Source organism: Coturnix japonica, chromosome 19 (genome assembly GCF_054131305.1).
Source record: "Coturnix japonica strain WE chromosome 19, WE-NBRP24, whole genome shotgun sequence".
In the NCBI taxonomy this organism is placed as follows: domain Eukaryota; kingdom Metazoa; phylum Chordata; class Aves; order Galliformes; family Phasianidae; genus Coturnix; species Coturnix japonica.
Window position 1 is genome coordinate 7,555,287 of NC_140681.1, and position 20,153 is coordinate 7,575,439.

A 20,153-nucleotide genomic window follows, 5' to 3' on the forward strand; every position below is an offset into this window, starting at 1 on the left:
TGGCTCAACGCTTGGCGCGTCAGGCAAAGCAGCCCGCTGATTGGCTGGGCGGCCGGACGGTGTCACCGCCCTGCGTGATGCGGTCACGGTGCCGCCGCCGCGCCCTCTCAGCGCGGTTTGAATGTGAAGCGCAGCCGGTTCGCTCCGAGCCGCCGCCGCCGCTTGGAGGAGGCCGATAAGGTGAGGGTGAGCCGAGCCGTTCGGTGTTGCTGGGTGGGGGGTGTAGGGAGGCCCCGCAGCCCACCCGTTCGCACGGTCCGCAGCAGCCACCGCTCCGTTCCATTGCGGGCTCAGGGCGCTGGGCCCGCGGCGCAGCGAGAGGCGCAGCGCACCATGCTGGGGCGACAGTGCCCGCCTACCGCGGGTCGGGATTGGCTGGTCACCTGCTGGGAGCTCTTCTCATTGGCTCACGCGGCTGCCAGTCGGTGGGCAGCAAGTTAGGCTGTGTGCGGCCGTTGCCTCGCGGTCAGAGCCGGGACGGTTGTGACTCACAGCGAGGGCGGCACCGACCCCAACCCCGACCCCAGCCCCAGCCCTGTACCTCGTAATGAAGTGCTTGGGATGGAGCCTCCGGGGGGAGTTGGGCCGCTTAGGGCAGGTCCATATTGATGGGCATTGATTCTGAGCAGTGAGAGCCGCCGCAGCACGGCGACATGGAGCTGTCTGCAATTGAGGACTGCGGCTTTGGAGCTAAGGTTTGCCCTCAGTGCTCTGTGTCTAATGTAATGAGTGCAGTTAAAGCGTTAAGGACGCCGTGTCGGTTTGGTTATGGAGAGGGTTTGGATACTTTTCCTTTTATCCTCGTTCTCGTTGTTGCAGTCAATGTAATATCAACGTGTAGTAACAAGCACAGCGTTGCTACCCCGGGTTTTGGTGGTGGGGGATAGGAGAGAAGGAACAGCCAGCAGGGGAGGAGTTGCTCATCCTGAGCTGGGTGCTGCTGCTGTGCCTTTCTGCTGCCCTCCATAAGGATGCTGATGGTTGGGGATGGCCAGAAGAGAGACTTAGGTTGGATGTTAGGGGGAAGTTCTTCACTAGGAGAGTGGTTAGGCCCTGGAACAGGCTGCCCAGGGAGGTTGTGGATGCCCCGTCCTTGGAGGTGTTCAAGACCAGGTTGGACAGGGCTCTGGGCAACCTGATCTAGTAAATGTGTATGTTTGGTGGCTCTGCTGGGCAGGGGGGGTGGAACTACATGATCCTTGAGGTCCCTTCCAACCCGGGTCATTCTGTGATTCTGTGAGACAAGCTGTTTGTCAACATAGATTAAATCTAAGATGGGATTGGGAAAATTTCAGCCTATCTTAATAAGGAGAGACTGGGGCTCAAAAATCATTCAGCTTCTCATTATTTCTGTAGTTGCGGTGCTGTTGGTGAGGTCAGTGGGCAGCACGCTGTGCTTTGGGGCATGGCTGAGCTGTGGGCTCAGCAGTGTCAGGTGATGGTCAGACTTGGAGGCCTTATGGGCCCTTTCCAAACCCAATAATCCCATGGTTCTTTTATAGGTGGTGATACCTAAAGCCATGCGCCACCTGAAGTGTGTCTTAATGTGTTAGTGTAATTTTAATTATTCCAATTAAAGCTGTGAAGTTAATGAATCACTGTGGTAAGTATGAGAATACGTGTGGGAGGATAGCTAGAGAGGAGTAATCTGCTTTATTTGCACAAAGTTATTCTGTAATAAGTACTGCAGGTGAAATGAATGTCTGCCCTGGTCTGGGTTCATTTAGCAGGCTGGACAAACCAAACCCTTTGGCTTTGTGCAGTCTTTCATCACTTCATTAAAAATTATTTTCAGATGAGCATTTTATTTGTAAATTTATTTGTAAATGGGCCTTGGCTCTTCAGTGCACTTCAAGTCATTCTGTTCATATTCATCCAGGCCAAACTATTCCACTTGTTCAACAAGGAATAGGTTTCTTTGGGTGGCAGCAGTTTGTAAAAGCAAGCTCGTCTTGCCATGGAAGGGTGAGAAATCACCTTTTGGCTTTAACTGAGTAATGGCTCATTGGATGTACAATCTGGTTTGCTTTCAGTAACCTAGAAAATAACAGCTACATGAGGCATGTTTAGGGGTTTGTGTTTAGCTTATTGTTTCATTGGATAGATGTACGAGTCCCCGCTTTTTAAGAAGTACAGTCCAAAAAAAGCAGATTCATGTCTTTCCTGGAGTCAGGTTTTGTGCATGTGGAGCTTATAGGGTAGATCTGCATTAACAAAACTGCTTCTGTCTCGTAGTTTCTGCCAAAATGGAGCTCAGCGATGCCAATTTACAGACCTTAACTGAGTACCTAAAGAAAACACTGGATCCAGATCCTGCAATAAGGCGTCCTGGTAAGCGCTTGTCACGTGTGACACAAAAGTTTGGTTTCCTCTCAGTTCTTCCGTCTGTGTAACAACCTTCAGCAGGATTTTATGCAAAAACTCCTAAAAAAACCAACAAAAAACCCAAAATGTAATGAAGGATAGATTACTATATACATTTATTTCCTATTTGCTTTTCATATTTTATTTTCTTCCTGAAGTTTGTACTGTATTTTTTATACAAGGGTGCTATTTACAATAAAGCAGGACTGGGTTCTCTTAGGTCGTGGCTTTTAAAAGTGTTGGGGAGGCAATATTTCCACAGCCTGCTTTGAACTGAGAGCTTTTGCTGACTGCAGAGGCATTAAAGAGCTTAGTAGTAAAGAAGTTACAGTACCTTTTGCTCCTCATCCAGCGCTTCTGTTCCTGTGAATCTGCAGAGGTGTTTGTGTTATTTTCAATGGACATTTGAGGAGTCGTAGATCTCTGGTTAGGAAAACCAGCTCAGCTTTTTTGTTGACTTTAGCACGTTCTCTTCTAGCGGAGAAGTTTCTTGAGACAGTTGAAGGAAGCCAAAATTACCCATTGCTGCTCTTAACACTGCTGGAAAAATCACAGGAAAACGTCATCAAAGTCTGCGCGTCCGTAACATTCAAGAATTACATCAAAAGGAACTGGAGAATTGTAGGTATTTCAGGCAGCAATTGTGCTAAGATTTAATCATCCTTTTAAGGTCCAATAGTATTTAATAACCTTGAAGAATACATGTGTGTCTGTGCTCTGGGAGAGAAGATCGGTGATACAGAAAACAAACATAAAATGTAATTATTGATAAGGGACTAAAGCCTCCACTCTTGTTATCCATTCTATTGGGAAGAAATAAAGTTAGGTGATAAAATGGGGAAGGAAGAATTCTTCCTAATATTGTGTGTATCTCTCTGAAGAAGTACAGTATTCACTGCCCATTTAACTAATTCGTGGAAAGATGATCAAAAAGAACATGAGAAGGAGGACAGTAGTGCTGTCTGGCTCCAGCCATGTTGAGATCATTGAATTACTTTCCAGACTGCTGGGTAACTTCTTTGTTTTTAAACTTGGCTGCAGTTATCACTGATGATGTGACTATCCCTGCTGTCAGTGGTTGGTGACAAGCCTTGGTATTTTACTTCTTCCATAGAAATACAATAATTTACTGCCTACCACCCAGCACCGTTCACTTGGCAGGATGATTGGCTGATTCTGAAAGGCAACGTGAAGTTTGTGTGCATCACCTGCACTCACCTTCTGGTCTGGTTGCATGAAATAAATCTTGGAAGTTGGCAGAAACAAGGACAGATGTGGTTTGGAGAGCTGAAATAAGACTTGTGGTTAAACTCATGTTTGTTACTGGCATATGCACCCACCCTTACTGCTCCTGTTAGAGAAGGAGAAAATTAGTTAGAAAATTAGCAGAAAGGTGTGATTTCTTTCAGCTTTATTCAGTTATTGCTGTCAGAGAGCCATTGTAGGCTATAGCAGGTACTTTAATTTCCTCATTGATACAATGGTTTCAGACTTGGCTTCTGAAATACTGGGATTTGCTCAGTGCCTAGAGTGTATTAATGTGCCAGTGACTTAATTACTGTTTTTGTTGTAGGTGGAGGATGAACCGAACAAAATATTTGAATCAGACAGGATAGCCATTAAAGCCAACATAGTGCCCTTGATGCTTAGCAGCCCAGAACAAATTCAAAAGCAGGTAATGAGGCAATTTCTGGTTGTGTCCATGAGATGTTTAGAATGATGTAATGTGTCTGGAGGCCCTGGTTACTGTCAGAGCTGAGTTAGCCTTCCAGTGATGTCACCCCGATGTGAATAACTCAGAGTGAATTGTTTAAGTTACTGCTGCCCACTTTAAAATTAAAAAGAAACCAACGTATTGTCAAATTCTAACATTAGACAGTTATATATATGTTTTATATAGTTATAGCCAGACTGCAGGCATGCATTGGTTTTGAAGTGAGCTTTACTGTGATGAAAAAGAGTAGATATTTAACCTAGTGACTTTTGAATCTGACAAGAATAATAAGCATTCTTAGATGTTTGTAACATTTGGCATTACTGCTATGTTTTCTGTACTAAGTATCAAGTAAGGTTACATTTCCTTTCCAGTTGAGTGATGCCATCAGTATTATTGGTCGGGAAGACTTCCCTCAGAAGTGGCCAGACCTGCTGACAGAAATGGTGAACCGCTTTCAAAGTGGAGACTTCCATGTCATTAATGGCGTCCTTCGTACTGCTCACTCTTTGTTTAAAAGGTATTGGGAATCAGGGACGTGTTATGTGGGTTTTGAAATGGAAAAGTTTGTTTCAATTTGAGTTTATACTCACATATGTGGCTTCTATTTAGACTTATTGACTTCTTAGTAAGACTTGAAGTGGTTGTCAAATTTTGCACCTTCCATGGCTGTGAACTACGTTGTTTAGTTCTTATATTTACTTGATGAACCTTGAAACAAATGCTATCTTGATGGATCAATTGTATGCAAGTTAATGTAGGAATAAATGCGAAGGCTGTATTCCACTGTTTGTGTATTTCTCCTACTCCTCAGGTACCGCCATGAATTTAAGTCAAACGAATTATGGACAGAGATCAAACTTGTCCTTGATGCCTTTGCATTGCCCTTGACAAACCTCTTTAAGGTATTGTTGAATGATTTCTGAGACAGCTGTGCTGTTCTGAATTGCTGGTTGTGAATGCCTACAAAATGAGAACTTAGCAACTCTTGAAACTGTTTATGAAGCATAAGCTAAAATCAGGAAACGAGACCTGGCAGACTCAGTAAGAGGAAGAAAAGGAGCTGTATTTTCTGGTTAAAAATTAATAATAATAATAATAATAATAATAATACTTCTCAGTGTCTCTTGTTGATACAGTTTGTGTGTGAATTTCTTGACTGTATTTTCTCTCGTTTTCTAGGCAACTATTGACCTTTGCAGCACGCATGCAAACGATGCCAGTGCTTTGAAGGTTCTCTTTTCTTCTCTCATTCTAATTGCGAAGCTGTTCTACAGTTTAAATTTTCAGGTGACTCTTTGTTTTTTTCTCATATTCTTGCTTTGATTGCACAACATTGTTATGCTGTTCTATGTAGGATCATTCGAGACAGCCTTTAGGGCCATGCTTTATGGCCGAACTCAAGGCTGACAGTAAAGATGGGGTTAATGAGCAGTTAGCTTGGCCCTGTCTAAACAAAAGCTGGAGAAGAGTCTTAAGCTCTCCTGATATCAAGGAGGTGTTGTGTGGGTAACACTGTTGAGTACAATCTGTGGGAGGCAGAGTCCTTTGCCTGCATTTATACACATTGTGTTTATTAAATGTGCCTGTACTCATAGGAATTCAGTCATGTAGATAAAAGTCAGTCAGCTCAGTAACTGTAGCGCTGTGGTAGCAAGCAACCCTGGTATTGTGCAGAGTTGTTTTCTAATTTGTTGTTTTTTGTTGTTGTTTTTTGAATGAGATTTTAATTTCTAGCAGTAAGTGAGCGCACTGTATGAAAAAGAGTGAAACCAGACGCTGCTGAGGCGGTGTATATTTACTGTTTCAGCATGAGCATGAGTCAGGTGTGATGGTCATGACTCAATTGCTCCGACTTCCCATTCTGTATTGGGCTAAAGGGGAGGCTTGTGCTATCTTATTCTTATCATACTCTGAGAGACTGAGATTAATCATTAGAGTGCATAACTGGTATATTTGGAAATGTGCTCCCAAATCTCCATCTGTAGGACTTTTTCTGTGGCTGTTCTGGGGATGTGACAAGGGGATGGTTTTGTGTTTGGAAGGTTCGTTTTCCACTGTTGTATTTCTGTAGATTAAAAGGTGGATGCATGTTACTCACAATGTGCAGACAGACATTAAAATGTAGATTTATGCTTTTCTTTCACAGGATTTGCCTGAGTTTTTTGAAGATAACATGGAAACGTGGATGACAAATTTTCATAGTCTCTTAACTTTAGATAATAAACTTCTGCAGACTGATGTAAGTACTGCATAAACCTCCTGCTTTGCCTCTGCAGAGTGGAGCCAACTGACAAGGGAGTTGTGTTCTAACTGAGCAGTGCAATGTTTCCTTTGTTGGGTAAACAAAGAAATAGAATGACTGAAAGGAAGTGGGATTTGAGAGAACTGGCTCCATTGTCTAAGAAATGTGGAGCTTGGTTCTTGAAGTCACGTATTAGTTACAGGTTACAGTTGTGTACAGAGATCAGCTTACAGGTACGCATCAATGAGGAGCTTCTTTTGAGGCCATCTGCTGAAGTAACCTGATTGATCATTAGAATCACAGGGCTCAGGTTTTCTGTACCTCAGCTGGTTTGTGTACTGTATTTTAGAAAACATTTTAGAAAACTTGAAACACTGGGACATATAAGCCATGACTCTAAGTAGTTAGTTTACCATCTGCTGCCTAATTGTAAGAATTAGTAGTTTCACATGCGAAAACATACTGTGTAATCAAAGCTCACATTCATACTGCACTTTTAGGTGCAGTACAGTAGTTTACCAGGTGGTGGAACCAAAGAAACTATAAATTCCTTTACAATATATGCCGGGGGGGGGGGGGGGGGGGGGGGGGGAGGGAGGGAGCGAGCATGATAAGCATATTTTGTGTGATACTTTCACGGTGGTTTCAAGCTAATGCTGCTACTAAAAAAGAAAAAGAAACCTTGTTCATCTTTTCTTCTGCTCCTTTATTTTCCTGTGGGCAGTCACTCAGCACAAAACTCCATGCAGCTGCATACTGAGCTGACTCAGGAAAGTGATATGGATTGAAACAGAAGGGTGGGCATTTGGAGAGGGGAAAAAAAAAAAGAGCGTTAATGGATCATGGTGTTATTTTTTAATTTCCAGCACATTTTTCCAATTCACTTCATTTTGTGTCTCTATGAACATCTGTGCTGCTACGGAGAAGGAGAAAAAAGTATACTTTTAGCAACTCTACCAGTTTAAAGTAGCCTTCTAAGCTTCTTTACTAATACAGTGCCTTGTGTTATGTTTTTCCTATCGCATTTGTAGGCTAGATCTGTTTTAAACTTTATCAGGTCTAAATCACTTAAGGGGAGTAATTCTTCCATTTGAAATGTGGATATAATAGCATGAATGTATAATCAAATGCAGTAGATCCAGGCAAGTAGGAGGGATTTCTGAGACCTCTTTAAGGCATCATAAAATAATGGTGTATTTCATTCAAATAATTTTAATTTTAAAGCCTTGAAGTTTGGGTGTTTAAGTACCTACTTTTGTTTTATGTGAGGATGAAGAAGAAGCTGGTTTACTGGAGCTCTTGAAATCTCAAATTTGTGATAATGCTGCTTTATATGCTCAAAAATACGATGAAGAATTTCAGCCCTACTTGCCACGTTTTGTGACAGCAATCTGGAATCTGTTAGTCACAACAGGTCAGGAAGTGAAATATGATTTGGTAAGTCATTATGAACTAATCTTATCAAGGTTAATAATGATTTATAAATGGTCGGTCATGCTAAAGCTGTATGTGTTTTATGTGTGTTGTTCTAGTTGGTCAGTAATGCAATCCAGTTTCTGGCCTCGGTTTGTGAAAGACCACATTACAAGCACCTGTTTGAAGACCAGAATACATTGACAAGCATCTGTGAAAAAGTTATCGTTCCCAATATGGAATTTAGAGGTAACTGTGAGGTTTCAGTTTTCACAGACACAATAAAATGTATCTAAACGTGATGATGTTACAACATTGAGAATTTATTTCCTTCATACTTTAGTACTAGATTCAAAACCAGTTTGCTGCAGCAAATTGCTATTTTGTGGGTTTTGTAGAGTTGTTGTATGAATTTCTGTCTTAAAGTGATCGCAAACTGAGAAATATAGAAAGTCTAAGTCACGTGACATCAATAACTTTTTCATGCTGGAAGTGAGTACCAGGCATGGATAATATGGCCTACTGAATTGTAGTGTCTTTCTCCAAGCTTTGATAGACTTTGATCTTAGTGCCTAAAAAGCATTGAAGATGTCTTACAATATTAAGAAGCTTCTCTCTAAATCTGTGACTGAGGAAGCCCCTTTTAAATACACTTAGTATGGAGTATGGTTTTGGTTTTTAAATCAGGAATTACATCAGCTCATGTGTTTTATAAGACTGAAGTTTGTGGGCCTGCAGGCTAAACAGGATTGTCTGTCTGGATGGTTCTGAATAATTTCTATGAATGTTATGGAAAAAATGCAACAACTCAGTAAAAAGGGGGGTTCATTATTTTAAAAAAAAAAAAAAAAAAAGATCTCAGTATTAAAATTCCCATGTATTTTATATTTTCAGCTGCTGATGAAGAAGCATTTGAAGATAATTCTGAAGAATATATAAGAAGGGATTTGGAAGGATCTGGTAATCCACAGATTTATACTAAGAATACTCGGTCTTTAAGTATAGCTGTAAATAGTATTTTACTGAGGCTTCTTTAAGTTATTTTAGAACTCTGTAAGTTGGTGTTTTTTTTTCCCTAGGATACTTAATCCAGGTTTTGATCAAGTTTACTGTCATAATGTTCCCATTTCAGTGTCTTTTTGCTTTGAACAGTGGTTTTATACTTTCTTTCTTAACTAGATTGATATCTTCTGCTCTGTATGTATTCTTGTTTCAGCAAACATAGCCTCTAAATCAACATTGAGCAGTAGCCATAGTTGTGTATTTATTTCCTACGTGTGTAAATGACATCAGGAGGCTGTCTATATTTGGTAGCCTGTTGTGTTTAAACTGGAAACTGACCAGTTTTGCATACAACTTCATGATAAAGCCAGCTAGGCAGCAGCCTTTGCGTGCTGGCACTGTTCAGACCAACACAATAACTGCCCTAAAAGCACGTTGCTGTGCTGACAGAGCTGCTTGATTTTCTGTTTGTCTGTCTTCAGGCAGGTCAGTGCACAAATGGACTAAATCTAGTTCTGTATGACGATTCTGTCTGGGCTGTTCTGTGCCACTGAGCTGCTGCCCTGGTGCTGACTGGCAGTTTTAGATGACTGCAGCCTTGTAATAGGTTTGAGAACTTTCTGTATGTTGGAAGTAGAGGAAAATTATGTTTGAACTTTCTTTGAAGCAGACACATTATGATTCTTAATCCAGGATTGGCTGTGCTGGTGATGTTTGTGAAGCTTTTATCTGTTTTCTATTTTTGTTTTTAAGAGAATTTAGGCAAGAACCATCTATGTTCTTCCAGGACTCCTTTAGAAACGTACTCTGTTGTGTTTACATTTACTTGTTTTGTGTTCCTGTGTCCTTCTGTTAATGTTCTGTGTTAAAGGCCAGCTTTTTTTTTTCCCCCCTTCTTTGGGACAGGAATGTTTACAGGTGTATTGCAGAAACGTACTGTTCTGTTCCAGCAGCCAGCAGCTAAGCACCACACAACAGCTTGCTCAGTCCCCACCCTGCTGAAGTGGAATAGGGGGGAGTGTAGGAGGAGCATGAGGGAGAAGACTCGTGAGTTGAAATAGAGACAGTTTAATTAGTGAAAGAAGGTGGTAGAAAGCAGAAGAGAAAGTCAGTCTGCTTGTGGAAAGTGGGATGTGATAGATGCCCAGTGTGTCCCCAGACAACAGCTGCCTCTTCCAGACCCCCATCCCCACAGATTTTATTGCCAAGCACAGTGCTACATGGCATGGGGAAAATCCCTTGACCCATTCAGATCAGCAGTGTATATTGGGTCCATTCCCAAACTTTTTGCCTGCTCAGCCGATTTGCTGGGAGGACAGGTCAGGAAATAAAGAAAACATTGACACTGCAAGTACTGCTCAGCAATAACCAAAACACTGGTGTGTTAGCAAGGTGCCAACCCAGAGCACAGCACCATACAGACTGTTGTAAAGAAATTAAAACCCATAACCACCAGATCTGATGCATTTGGGCACATAATTAGCAAGGCAGTAAAGATCCCTCCCCCTCCCTCCCTTGTGCTTACTGAAACATTCAGAGGGCATTGGGACCTGTGAATGCACACGCAGTATAGGTTGATGTCCATTCCTCCTTGTGTTGGACAAATGATTTTCACTACTGCACCAAGTGAAAAATAGTTCAAAGTGTTCTTATGCACTAATGTGAATGTTGCAGTAATTAAGATGAGCTGTGGCTGTAACTTGAGAAGCTCTAATTACTGATACATTTTTTTATTATGTTTATTAGTATGTAAAGCTATGCAGTTTGTCATAACTAAAGAACCTTTTGTTCTTATGCAGATATTGACACAAGGCGCAGAGCAGCTTGTGATCTAGTCAGAGGCCTGTGCAAGTTCTTTGAAGGGCCAGTGACAGGAATTTTTTCTGGATACGTTAATTCCATGCTTCAGGAATATGCAAAGAATCCATCTGTTAACTGGAAGCACAAAGATGCAGCTATATACCTTGTTACATCGTTGGCATCCAAGGCTCAGACGCAGAAGGTAGTTAAACATTGTATTTGTTTCAATCCATATGCATTCAATTATTATAGTGGGTGTGAGGATTGGAAAATATGTGCACTTTTTAAAAAATTCTGCTTTAAAATGAGAATAATTTGATTTGTTTGATGTGGTTTGATGTTGATGGGGTGGAAAATTGTCCGTAATATATGGACACAATCTATGGAAATCTGATGGTGTCTGGTCTTCAGATAGGTTGGATGAAGTCAACTACCATGTGCGATCATTTGACAAGTCTTAATAATATGTATGAAATGGTCATTGAAAAATTGCCTTCAGCCTCGAACCTCTGTGCTTTCCTGTGGTATTGGGGCAGAGTGTGCCTCAGTAGTTTGTAAGGCCAAATTATGGAAGATGAGCATGTGTGTTTCTTATTTTTCTCTGTTTTGTTTTTTCTAGCATGGAATAACACAAGCCAATGAACTTGTTAATCTGACGGAATTCTTTGTGAATCACATTCAGCCTGACTTAAAGTCAGCCAGTGGTAAGTTTATTGTTTATTTTCAGACGTTATCTTGGGGATGTTTGGAGAACCTTAGCAGTGGCTGCTGTTTCTTAAGGCTCAAGCACAAATTAGAACATGGTCCTGTATCAGCACTGTCTCTGAGACTCAGGGCTTATTTACACCTCGCACGTGGGAGGTGATTCATGTTGGTTTGGACAGCAGTGAGTGAACTTCTAAACTGAGGTGGATTACCACGCGCTATTCAGAGCATGTACATGCGTGTCTGCTATTAGCTGATGTGCTTTAACTTGGTGAATCAAAGTAACTTGATTTCTGTGTATTTGAGACCATACGCAAATTTCTTTGCTATACAAAATGCTTGTGAAGGTAAAATACTGAAGTCTAGGTTGCAGTGTATGTTGCTGTGACTCCAGATGTCTAGGTTTAAGCAACATGATTTTATACTTGAGTGATTATCTTGTGATGTTTGGAGGGTAGTGAGTTGTATTGGAATATGCAGTTGATGTCTGTTATCATCAGAGCAAGAAAGGGAAAGGTTATGTGAAAGGGTTGGACTGTATGTTTAATGTAACAGGGTAGTGCCCACACAGAGATGGATAAGCAAACATAGAACATTGTCTTACCCCAAGAGGTGGGGAATTCATGACTTAATATCACATGTATATTTAGAATGTGCTCTGAAATTGCATTTATATGAAAAATTGCATATTTTCTCTATTGCAGTGAATGAATTTCCAGTGCTAAAAGCTGATGGTATCAAATATATCATGATTTTTAGAAACCAAGTAAGTTTTTCTTCTATGGTTATGAATAAATAAATAAATAACATAGTTACTTCGTTTATACTTGCCAAGCCTCGTGTGTCTCACTTGGCTGGAACTCAACAGGTGCTTAGAATTTTTAGTTTTGAAAGTAAGTGGTAGTGCAGCTATAACTATCAGATGAACATGTAGCCTGTATGTTGTCCACATGCTGCTAGAGCTGTGACCTACTCAGATGCTCTGGCATTGAATATTAGTCTCCATACACTTGATCGCTCATATCGTTGCAGTAGTTGTTAGACCGTCTTTTACTTTTTTGGATTTGTGAGATACTGTAAGAAAATACATTCAGTATTATTTATAAATTTCTACGTGAAGTATATAATTTATTGCTGTGATTTTGTAGGTACCTAAAGAGCAACTGTTGTTATCTATTCCTCTTTTAATCAATCATCTGCAAGCAGAAAGCATTGTGGTCCATACTTATGCAGCACATGCTCTTGAAAGGCTGTTTACCATGAGAGGGACGAACAATACTACACTGTAAGTTTTCTAACAGAAGTAAATTCATTGCTGTGTAGCTTTTAAGCATTGCAGATAAAATGTTGGTAGAGGATCTTTCATTTAGTGGTTTTATGCTATTGTGAAATGCTCGAATTGTGTGAATGTATTTCATAATTAAAGCCCTGCATTCTTCTTACAGCATCACAGCTGCAGAAATGGCACCATTTGTAGAAGTGCTGTTAACAAACCTTTTCAAAGCGTTAACGCTTCCTGGCTCATCAGAAAATGAATACATAATGAAAGGTAAATGCTGAATGAGTCTCACGCTGTAAGAGCTCCTTTGTTAACTTGAGGGTAAAGGCTTATAGCCATGGGCTTCAACAGCTTAATTTAGTCAAACTTGCTGAAGCAGTATGCACAGCCTGCCGTTGTGTACCAGCAGTGCGAAGTCATCTTCGAATAAATGCATGAAACAAGAAATAGAAACACTGAGCATAATGGCATCAGATGGCAGTAGTGGTGCTCAGGACAGCTACCTGAGCAGTGTCAGCATGAGGTTTGGGTGATGTATGGCTAATAGTGTGCCACGGTGTCAGAATTTGCAGAAGGCTTATCTTTATCTTGGACAGGTTGCCCAGTCTTCTGTGCCCAGTCTATAGTGTGAATATTGAGACTTCCCTTTGTTGTGATTATGGATTGATTGCCCTTGTATACATTGGGCTCCAGAAGATGCTAACTTTCTTTTTATTTCCAGCAATCATGAGGAGTTTTTCTCTGCTGCAAGAATCCATAATTCCATACATCCCTTCTGTCATCACACAGCTTACACAGAAGCTACTGGCTGTCAGTAAGGTAAAGAATGGGCCATGTGAGCAAAATGTTCATGTTTTTTACTTCTTATATAAATCTTTATAAAGATTGGTCTAAACATCCTTTGTGTTCTGTTAACATACTGCACGTTGTTCAATACTTTGACTCAAATATGTAAAAGTAGCCTTCCAGTGAAATTCATGTTCTTGAACATCGACTTAGGGAACACTTTAGAATACCTTTATCAGTCATCCCAAAAACTTCTTCTACATGCAGTGTAAACTTGGCTGCAAAGTACAAACATTTTTCTGTGAAGAACTGACAAGATAATTAACACAAACAAAAGCTATTCCTTATTTCCAGTTTTTGTTACATCATAGAACTATTGGTTCATGTAAAGCTTCTGGAAGAACACCTGTTTGCTTTGAAATATTTAGAAAAACTCATTTATGCTTTTAAATTTTGATGTTTGCTTTTATCTGCAGAATTAAATTCATCAACATAATTAATAAGGTGTTGGTGTCCTTATTTTCAGTTGCTCCTTTAGGCTTTTCAGTTGAAACAATAAATATATTTTGCAAAGTGATTCACTTGGCTTCAAGTTCAAGTTGTTTGTTTATAACTTGTTTTATAGAATCCAAGCAAACCTCACTTTAACCATTACATGTTCGAATCAATATGCTTGTCGATAAGGATAACATGCAAAGCAAACCCTGATGCTGTTGGAAGCTTTGAGGAGGCTTTGTTCATTGTGTTCACTGAGATATTACAGAATGATGTGCAAGGTAAGTAAAAATCAGTAGTTCTTTTGCTCCCTCTGCTCTAAATGGTTGCCATTGTTTGCATCCTGGCAGTTTTCTTCTGTAGCACAGGAAACTCAGGTGAGAAGGCAAAGTTTTCACAGTCCTCACCAGCGCTTCTAGAAAGCAACTGTGTTGTTCCATAGGGTACATAAATTGGATCATCATCTTGTTTGAAAAAACAGATTGTATTTTAGAAGTATCTTAATTGCTACCACCCAAATCTTACTTTTGCCTTGATGCCAATGGCTTATGTTTCATGTTCTGAAAAATAAAACAGTAGAGAAAATAAAATGTCTATGTAGATATATACATATAGCGCTTGCAAATGTTTGCAGTAGTGACTTTTATTTATTCCAAGTTCTATTTATCAGAATCTTGGTATTAATATCCTGCAGTTGTAGGCTTAGCCAGTAGATCCATGGTTCTTATGAATGAACAAGTGTTTGTTTTTGCTGAATTTCTAAGTGTCATAATTTCTTTTGCAGAGTTCATTCCATATGTGTTCCAAGTGATGTCCCTACTTCTGGAAATGCACAAAAATGAAATCCCATCATCCTATATGGCATTGTTTCCTCATCTACTTCAGCCAGTGTTGTGGGAAAGGACAGGAAATATTCCTCCTCTGGTCCGACTCCTGCAGGCTTATTTAGAGCGAGGTGCCAACACAATAGCAAGTGCTGCTGCTGACAAAATTGTAAGTTGGATTGATGGAGCTGCGCTGTGTGCCTCCAGGCGTGTTGATTTAAGATGAGAAGTTACAAAGAGTTTTTTCCTCAAGTGGAAAGCTGAATTTGTGCAGCATATGTTTGTTTTTTAAATTAAAAACAAACCTTTTGGGATGGGGTTGGGAGCAGGGTCCGCAGTAATCTGCTTTTATAATTTAGGATGTAACTGCACTTAGTTTATTCAGGCAAGTAAACTTCTATGGTTTTCTTGTCTTGTTTTGCATCGCATGGGAACACAGTGGGTCAGGAAAGCACAGGGATTCTGTTTGGAAGAGTCACCAGAAGCGTGAAAGAGAAGGAGTCAAAATGTTGGGGGATGTCACGATCAGTGAATTCTGCTTGTGATCTGCTGTAGTCAAATCTGATTACACAATACCAGTGATGAAGCAAACGTACATTTTCAAATTAGTTTTCTTGTTCATTTGATTAAGGCTATTTTTAATACTTAATGGAGTATCATTTGTTCCCAAGAGAAATCTGTCTTCCTGCAGAAACAGAATATTGCTTTAGGTTGTGAAAGCTTTTGCCGCAGTGTATGTTTTAGATAAGATCCAACCTTCTGGTAGGTCATATATGAAGAACTGCTGTGTAGTGTTTTATGTTTGCTTTGCTTGCAGCCTGGGCTGTTAGGTGTGTTCCAGAAGTTGATTGCCTCTAAAGCTAATGACCATCAAGGATTCTATCTTCTAAACAGTATCATAGAACATATGCCCCCGTGAGTATGAGCTGACATTATTTACATTCAAAATTAATCTGTATAGTCTTTAATACTCGGTATGTTTGTACACTTCAGAGTTAATAATTAACAACTGAAAAATGTCATGTTTGTCAGTAAAATAAATTTGAGTGCATGTTTTCTGTAGTAAGACTTCTGGTAAATGCTAGCATGGCTTGATTAACAAATGTTTTAAATTTCTAGTGAATCAGTTGACCAATACAGGAAACAGATCTTCATTCTGCTGTTCCAAAGACTCCAAAATTCCAAAACAACAAAATTTATTAAAAGTAAGTTCAGTTCTTTATGAAGAGTTTCAGTGATACCAACAGTTGAGAACATGAAGCAGTACCAAATAAATATCCAGTCATGTCCTTTGATTATGCAGACAGAGAACAGTGAGCTCATAACATCAGTGACTTGCTTTGAGTTATTTGTGCAATCAAGGGGTGGTATATAGGGCAGATGCCCCTCGGGGCACATCTATTACATTGAAACTAAAAGACTGAAATTAAAACAAGGGGAAAAACTTCCATATTCCTATCCACCTCTGTGTGGTATATATAGTTGTGTTGTGTTATTACTGTTAAATATTCTGTGCAGTTGTGTCATCAATGTGACATAAGCTTGAGAGTAGCTTTTGTAACACTTCATAGCTGCTGTAGGGGGGCAAAGGGGCTGAACCTTGTCCTGGTTGTCTTACCCCTAAATTTCAGTGTGTTAGGGAACATGAAAAAAAGGTCAGCAGCTTTCAACAAGCTTCATGGTGGCTGGTTAATGTACTTCACTAAAAGTGAACATTTACAATTATTACGTTTCTGTCCCCTTGAAGAACTTGTTATGTGTTTTTCTGCTGACTCTAATCTTTTTCTCACTACAGGCTTCCTAGTCTTCATTAACTTGTACTGTGTAAAATATGGAGCATTAGCTCTTCAAGAAATATTTGACGGCATACAGCCAAAGTGAGTATGGTTTTTATTTCAAACTGCTCTGTAGCTTTTATCTATCAAAGCAGAAATGGTTGCCTCTGTTAGCTAAAGTTGCAAACCATGTTTGTCACTAAACTGACTTGCCAAACCTTTCTTCTGCTGTAGGTCACCTCTTTCTTGAGCAGTTTTTCTGATGTGCTGCTCACAGTTCCTCCCTCATAGTTCTTCTTTTTTCTTTTTCCTGGTGACTGTGATTGTGTCATTTTTTTGTTGTCACTGTGAAGCTGACAAGGCTTTCCAATACTTCTTTTAATGTCATAACAGGATGTTTGGAATGGTTCTGGAGAAAATCATAATTCCTGAAATACAGAAAGTGTCCGGACAAGTTGAAAAGAAAATCTGTGCAGTTGGCATCACAAAAATATTAACAGAATGTCCTCCTATGATGGACACTGAGTACACCAAGCTGTGGTATGTACAACACTTCTCCAAGTGAAGCTACTTGGATTTGAAAATGTGAGCTATTCAATTCTATTGTGGTTTCTTCAGGCCTGCTACCATTTCAGGCTTTTCACACCACTTCTTCTCAACCGATAATGGTCAGAGCAGATGCCAGAAGTGGCTTGAGATTTTTGTGATGGAGATAGCACTGATTGGGCTAGCTAGACCTGCTTTTAAGAAAATAGATTACTTGCTTGTATTGTTTCTGAAAAGCTGGGAACAGTTTTAGTTTTTAGCTGTTCTGTTAGTCAGGAGACCCAAGCAGATAACCTGAGACGGATGCAGTAAGATCGTTATGTGACAGAGAACTCTGGGGAAAGCTATCTGGGAAGACTGTCCCAGTCGATGTTGTCAGGTAGGCTGATTTCTGAATTTACAAGGGGGGAAAAAATGTTATTAGAGAAAAGGTGTGATCTACAAAACAAATGCTTTTTCCTAGGTATGTTACATCAGATATGATATCAGATTCTTAGTTATGTTACCCAATCAAAAATAAAGGCATAATTCATGTTTTTAATATGAGCATCTATGTTATGCTTCTAAACACATCCATAGTTCTTCAAGTTCAGCTCACATTAGGCTTGTGCTCTCTCAGTAGCTGAGATAGTACCTGCAAAGAGAAGATTGTTGGAAGAATTGTAAATAACTTGAACATTCCTTTAAAATCTGTCCTGTCCTGGCATGTTTCTCAGCATTCTGACTTTCTCCTTGCATATTTCCATGTAGGACTCCTTTGCTGCAGGCGCTCATCGGCCTCTTTGAGCTGCCTGAGGATGACACTATCCCTGATGAGGAACACTTCATTGACATAGAAGATACTCCAGGATATCAGACTGCATTCTCTCAGCTGGCCTTTGCTGGAAAGAAGGAACATGATCCTGTAGGTCAGATGGTGAACAATCCTAGAATTCATCTGGCACAGTCTCTTCACAAACTGTCTACTGCATGTCCAGGCAGGGTAAGTGGCTTTCATACATGGCATGCTGATTCCAAATTGCATGGAGAAGAAATGCTTATTTGACAGTGATTTTTCTGCCTATGTATGAGAATGTGCAGACTGGAGTATGTCCTAATCAGAATGCTAAGTACTGTTTTGTATTATTCTGTCATTGAATATCACTTTAGTATGTTGGTTTTTTTCCCTAGTAACCTAAGAAAGGCGAATATTTTCACGTTACTTACTTTAATGATAATGTTAGTATGCCATTTCTCAAACAAAAAATGTTCCACATGTAGGTATACAGCTTAACACTTCTCAGCAGTTCAGTTGTATGTATTCAGGAAACTTCAGGTGTGAAGTTAAAGTTGATTATTTTCAATCAACTATTTCAAAGTGTATTCATTTTCAGTATTTTTGATAAGTAACTGCCTGGGAGGTTTGATGTTTTCTGCATCCAAATCTCTGCCTTAATGACTGATGGTTTGCTAACCTACTTTCATATGTAATTCAGGTAAGCAGTACATAAAACTAAATATTGTCAGCGTCAGGAATTGTAATTCCAGTAACTGCTTTCAGTGAAAACCTGTTGCTGACAAGATGTCATTTGACTTTGCACTGTATATTGGCATGGCAATTAGCAGGGTGTAGCAGTGCTGTAAGTTATACACAGATTGACACTTCTGCTCTATCATGTTTCAAGGTTCCATCAATGCTGAGTACTAGTCTGAATGCAGAAGCGTTGCAGTATCTCCAAGGATACCTCCAAGCTGCAAGCGTGTCGCTGCTCTGAGCTGCGTGTGTTTCACAAGCAAGATCAAAAGCTGTTTTGTTACACAGGAAGTTGACAGTGACTTTTTTTTATAGCAGCGCTCAGACAAAATGAAAAATGCTACTTTGAAAATGTATTGCAGAATCCATCTTGTAAAAGGTAAACGTGGCTTTAAGCAGAAAGTGAGAGAATTCGGTCGTGTGCTTAATCATAGATAAAAGGTGGTTAACTTCCATTCCCAGTTTAATTTCAAAGGGAATTTTCACAGCGGTTTGTTACGGGGTTTGTCTGCAATCTGCATCTGCAGCAGTTGGGTAACAGTTTGACATGAGTGGAGGGCACTGGCTGTAGGAACTCATTTTGGTCACTAAAATTCCTTTTTATTTTGATGTTGTCCTTTGTAATTCTTTTGTCTTTCCTTAAACTTTATCTAAATTGTGAATAAATAAGAAGTACTTGTTTAAAATGCCTGTCACTGTGCACTTACTGTTTTGGAAGAGTGTAGCTGGCTTTAAAAAAGAAGATAGCGTTTTAAACATAGAATAGATTATAAAACAATGGGAACCTGAGGATTTTTTTCTTTATCCTATATAATAGCTTAAATATATTGTATGTTCACAGAGAGCAAATGTAAAACCTTGGCAGAAGATCCAAAGCTGCTATTACTCTTGATGTTCTTCAACAGGTGCACCCCTCCTCAGATGTGACAGTGTAATGCAGCAAAAGCGAGCAGTGTACCAACCCTCTCACAGCAGATATCAGCCTCCAAGGTGGATTTTTAGTGATGTATCAAAGCAGAAACATTGATCTTGTTTAGCCATGGTGTTCTCCCTGCCTCCTTATGAATATACTGATTAGATGTGGTAGCCCTGAGTTCTAAGTGCCTCCATATTACCTTGTGGTTGGGTGCTGAACTGCTATGCTTTAGGCTGTTAATACTGCAGGGTACATATGGGTACAGAGACTGCAGGACTCCTGAATAAGAGTGAAGTCAAACAGATATATGTATTTTTTTAAGTTACCTGACCACGTAGATCCTGTAGTTGACTTGAATAGTACTGGGGTTTTAAAGTTACCATGCCAGATGAAGCTGGGCATTGTATCAAGAAAGTTACTGAATTTACAGAAGGTAAAACATCAGTCACAATCATCTTTTTTTCCAGTTCTTCTGTAATATCTGGCTGCCATGTGGGAATGCATGGTGGCCATCTCCCTTATTGTGTAAAGAGTTACTTGTCAGACAGTGAATTTAAACTGCTTAAGTGCCTAAAAAATGCATTATATGAATTGGCATCGACAGGTTTTCTTGAATCTAGTCTGTAAATCAGTGTCAGACTGTCTTTTTTTGTAGGGATAAAGTGAAAGCAAGTCTCTAGAATGCAGTACGGCAGCGATGGCCATGAGAAGCATTTGCCTTAAGGCTGGTGAGACTGTGATGAGTGTTGCAGGTTTGCAGAAGTGCTATAGCAGAG

At 40.0% G+C, this 20,153-nt stretch overlaps 1 protein-coding gene across 6 annotated transcripts; it reads left to right on the top strand.

Annotated features, from left to right (window-relative positions):
* Positions 1-109: 109 nt before the first annotated feature.
* CSE1L (chromosome segregation 1 like) lies at positions 110-19,147 on the top strand. 6 transcript variants are annotated; one of them, XM_015881578.3, is made up of 26 exons: positions 110-180; positions 2,236-2,331; positions 2,843-2,985; positions 3,938-4,039; positions 4,453-4,598; positions 4,893-4,983; positions 5,261-5,368; positions 6,228-6,320; positions 7,593-7,760; positions 7,856-7,985; positions 8,631-8,696; positions 9,645-9,785; positions 10,538-10,740; positions 11,158-11,242; positions 11,948-12,009; positions 12,392-12,528; positions 12,689-12,792; positions 13,244-13,341; positions 13,934-14,084; positions 14,588-14,796; positions 15,445-15,542; positions 15,747-15,832; positions 16,423-16,504; positions 16,796-16,942; positions 17,699-17,930; positions 18,613-19,147. In XM_015881578.3, the coding sequence occupies exons 2-26, from the start codon at positions 2,247-2,249 to the stop codon at positions 18,700-18,702; spliced, it is 3,057 nt and encodes a 1,018-aa protein (XP_015737064.2). In that variant the 5' UTR covers positions 110-180; positions 2,236-2,246; the 3' UTR covers positions 18,703-19,147. The 6 variants fall into 6 exon arrangements, with proteins under 6 accessions (XP_015737064.2, XP_015737063.2, XP_085376476.1 ...); XM_015881577.3 differs by having other exon boundaries at positions 110-176; positions 2,233-2,331; XM_015881580.3 differs by lacking the exon at positions 110-180 and adding an exon at positions 676-695.
* The last annotated feature ends 1,006 nt before the right edge of the window (positions 19,148-20,153 follow it).

What these genes read in the sequence shown, in the direction of transcription:
- CSE1L (XM_015881578.3), top strand. Translation starts at nt 2,247, where the DNA reads ATGGAGCTCAGCGATGCCAATTTACAGACCTTAACTGAGTACCTAAAG. An exon ending in CCTTGACAAACCTCTTTAAG is followed by an intron (nt 4,984 to 5,260) that starts GTATTGTTGAAT and finishes CTCGTTTTCTAG; the next exon opens with GCAACTATTGACCTTTGCAG. An exon ending in AACAACAAAATTTATTAAAA is followed by an intron (nt 15,833 to 16,422) that starts GTAAGTTCAGTT and finishes TTCTCACTACAG; the next exon opens with GCTTCCTAGTCTTCATTAAC.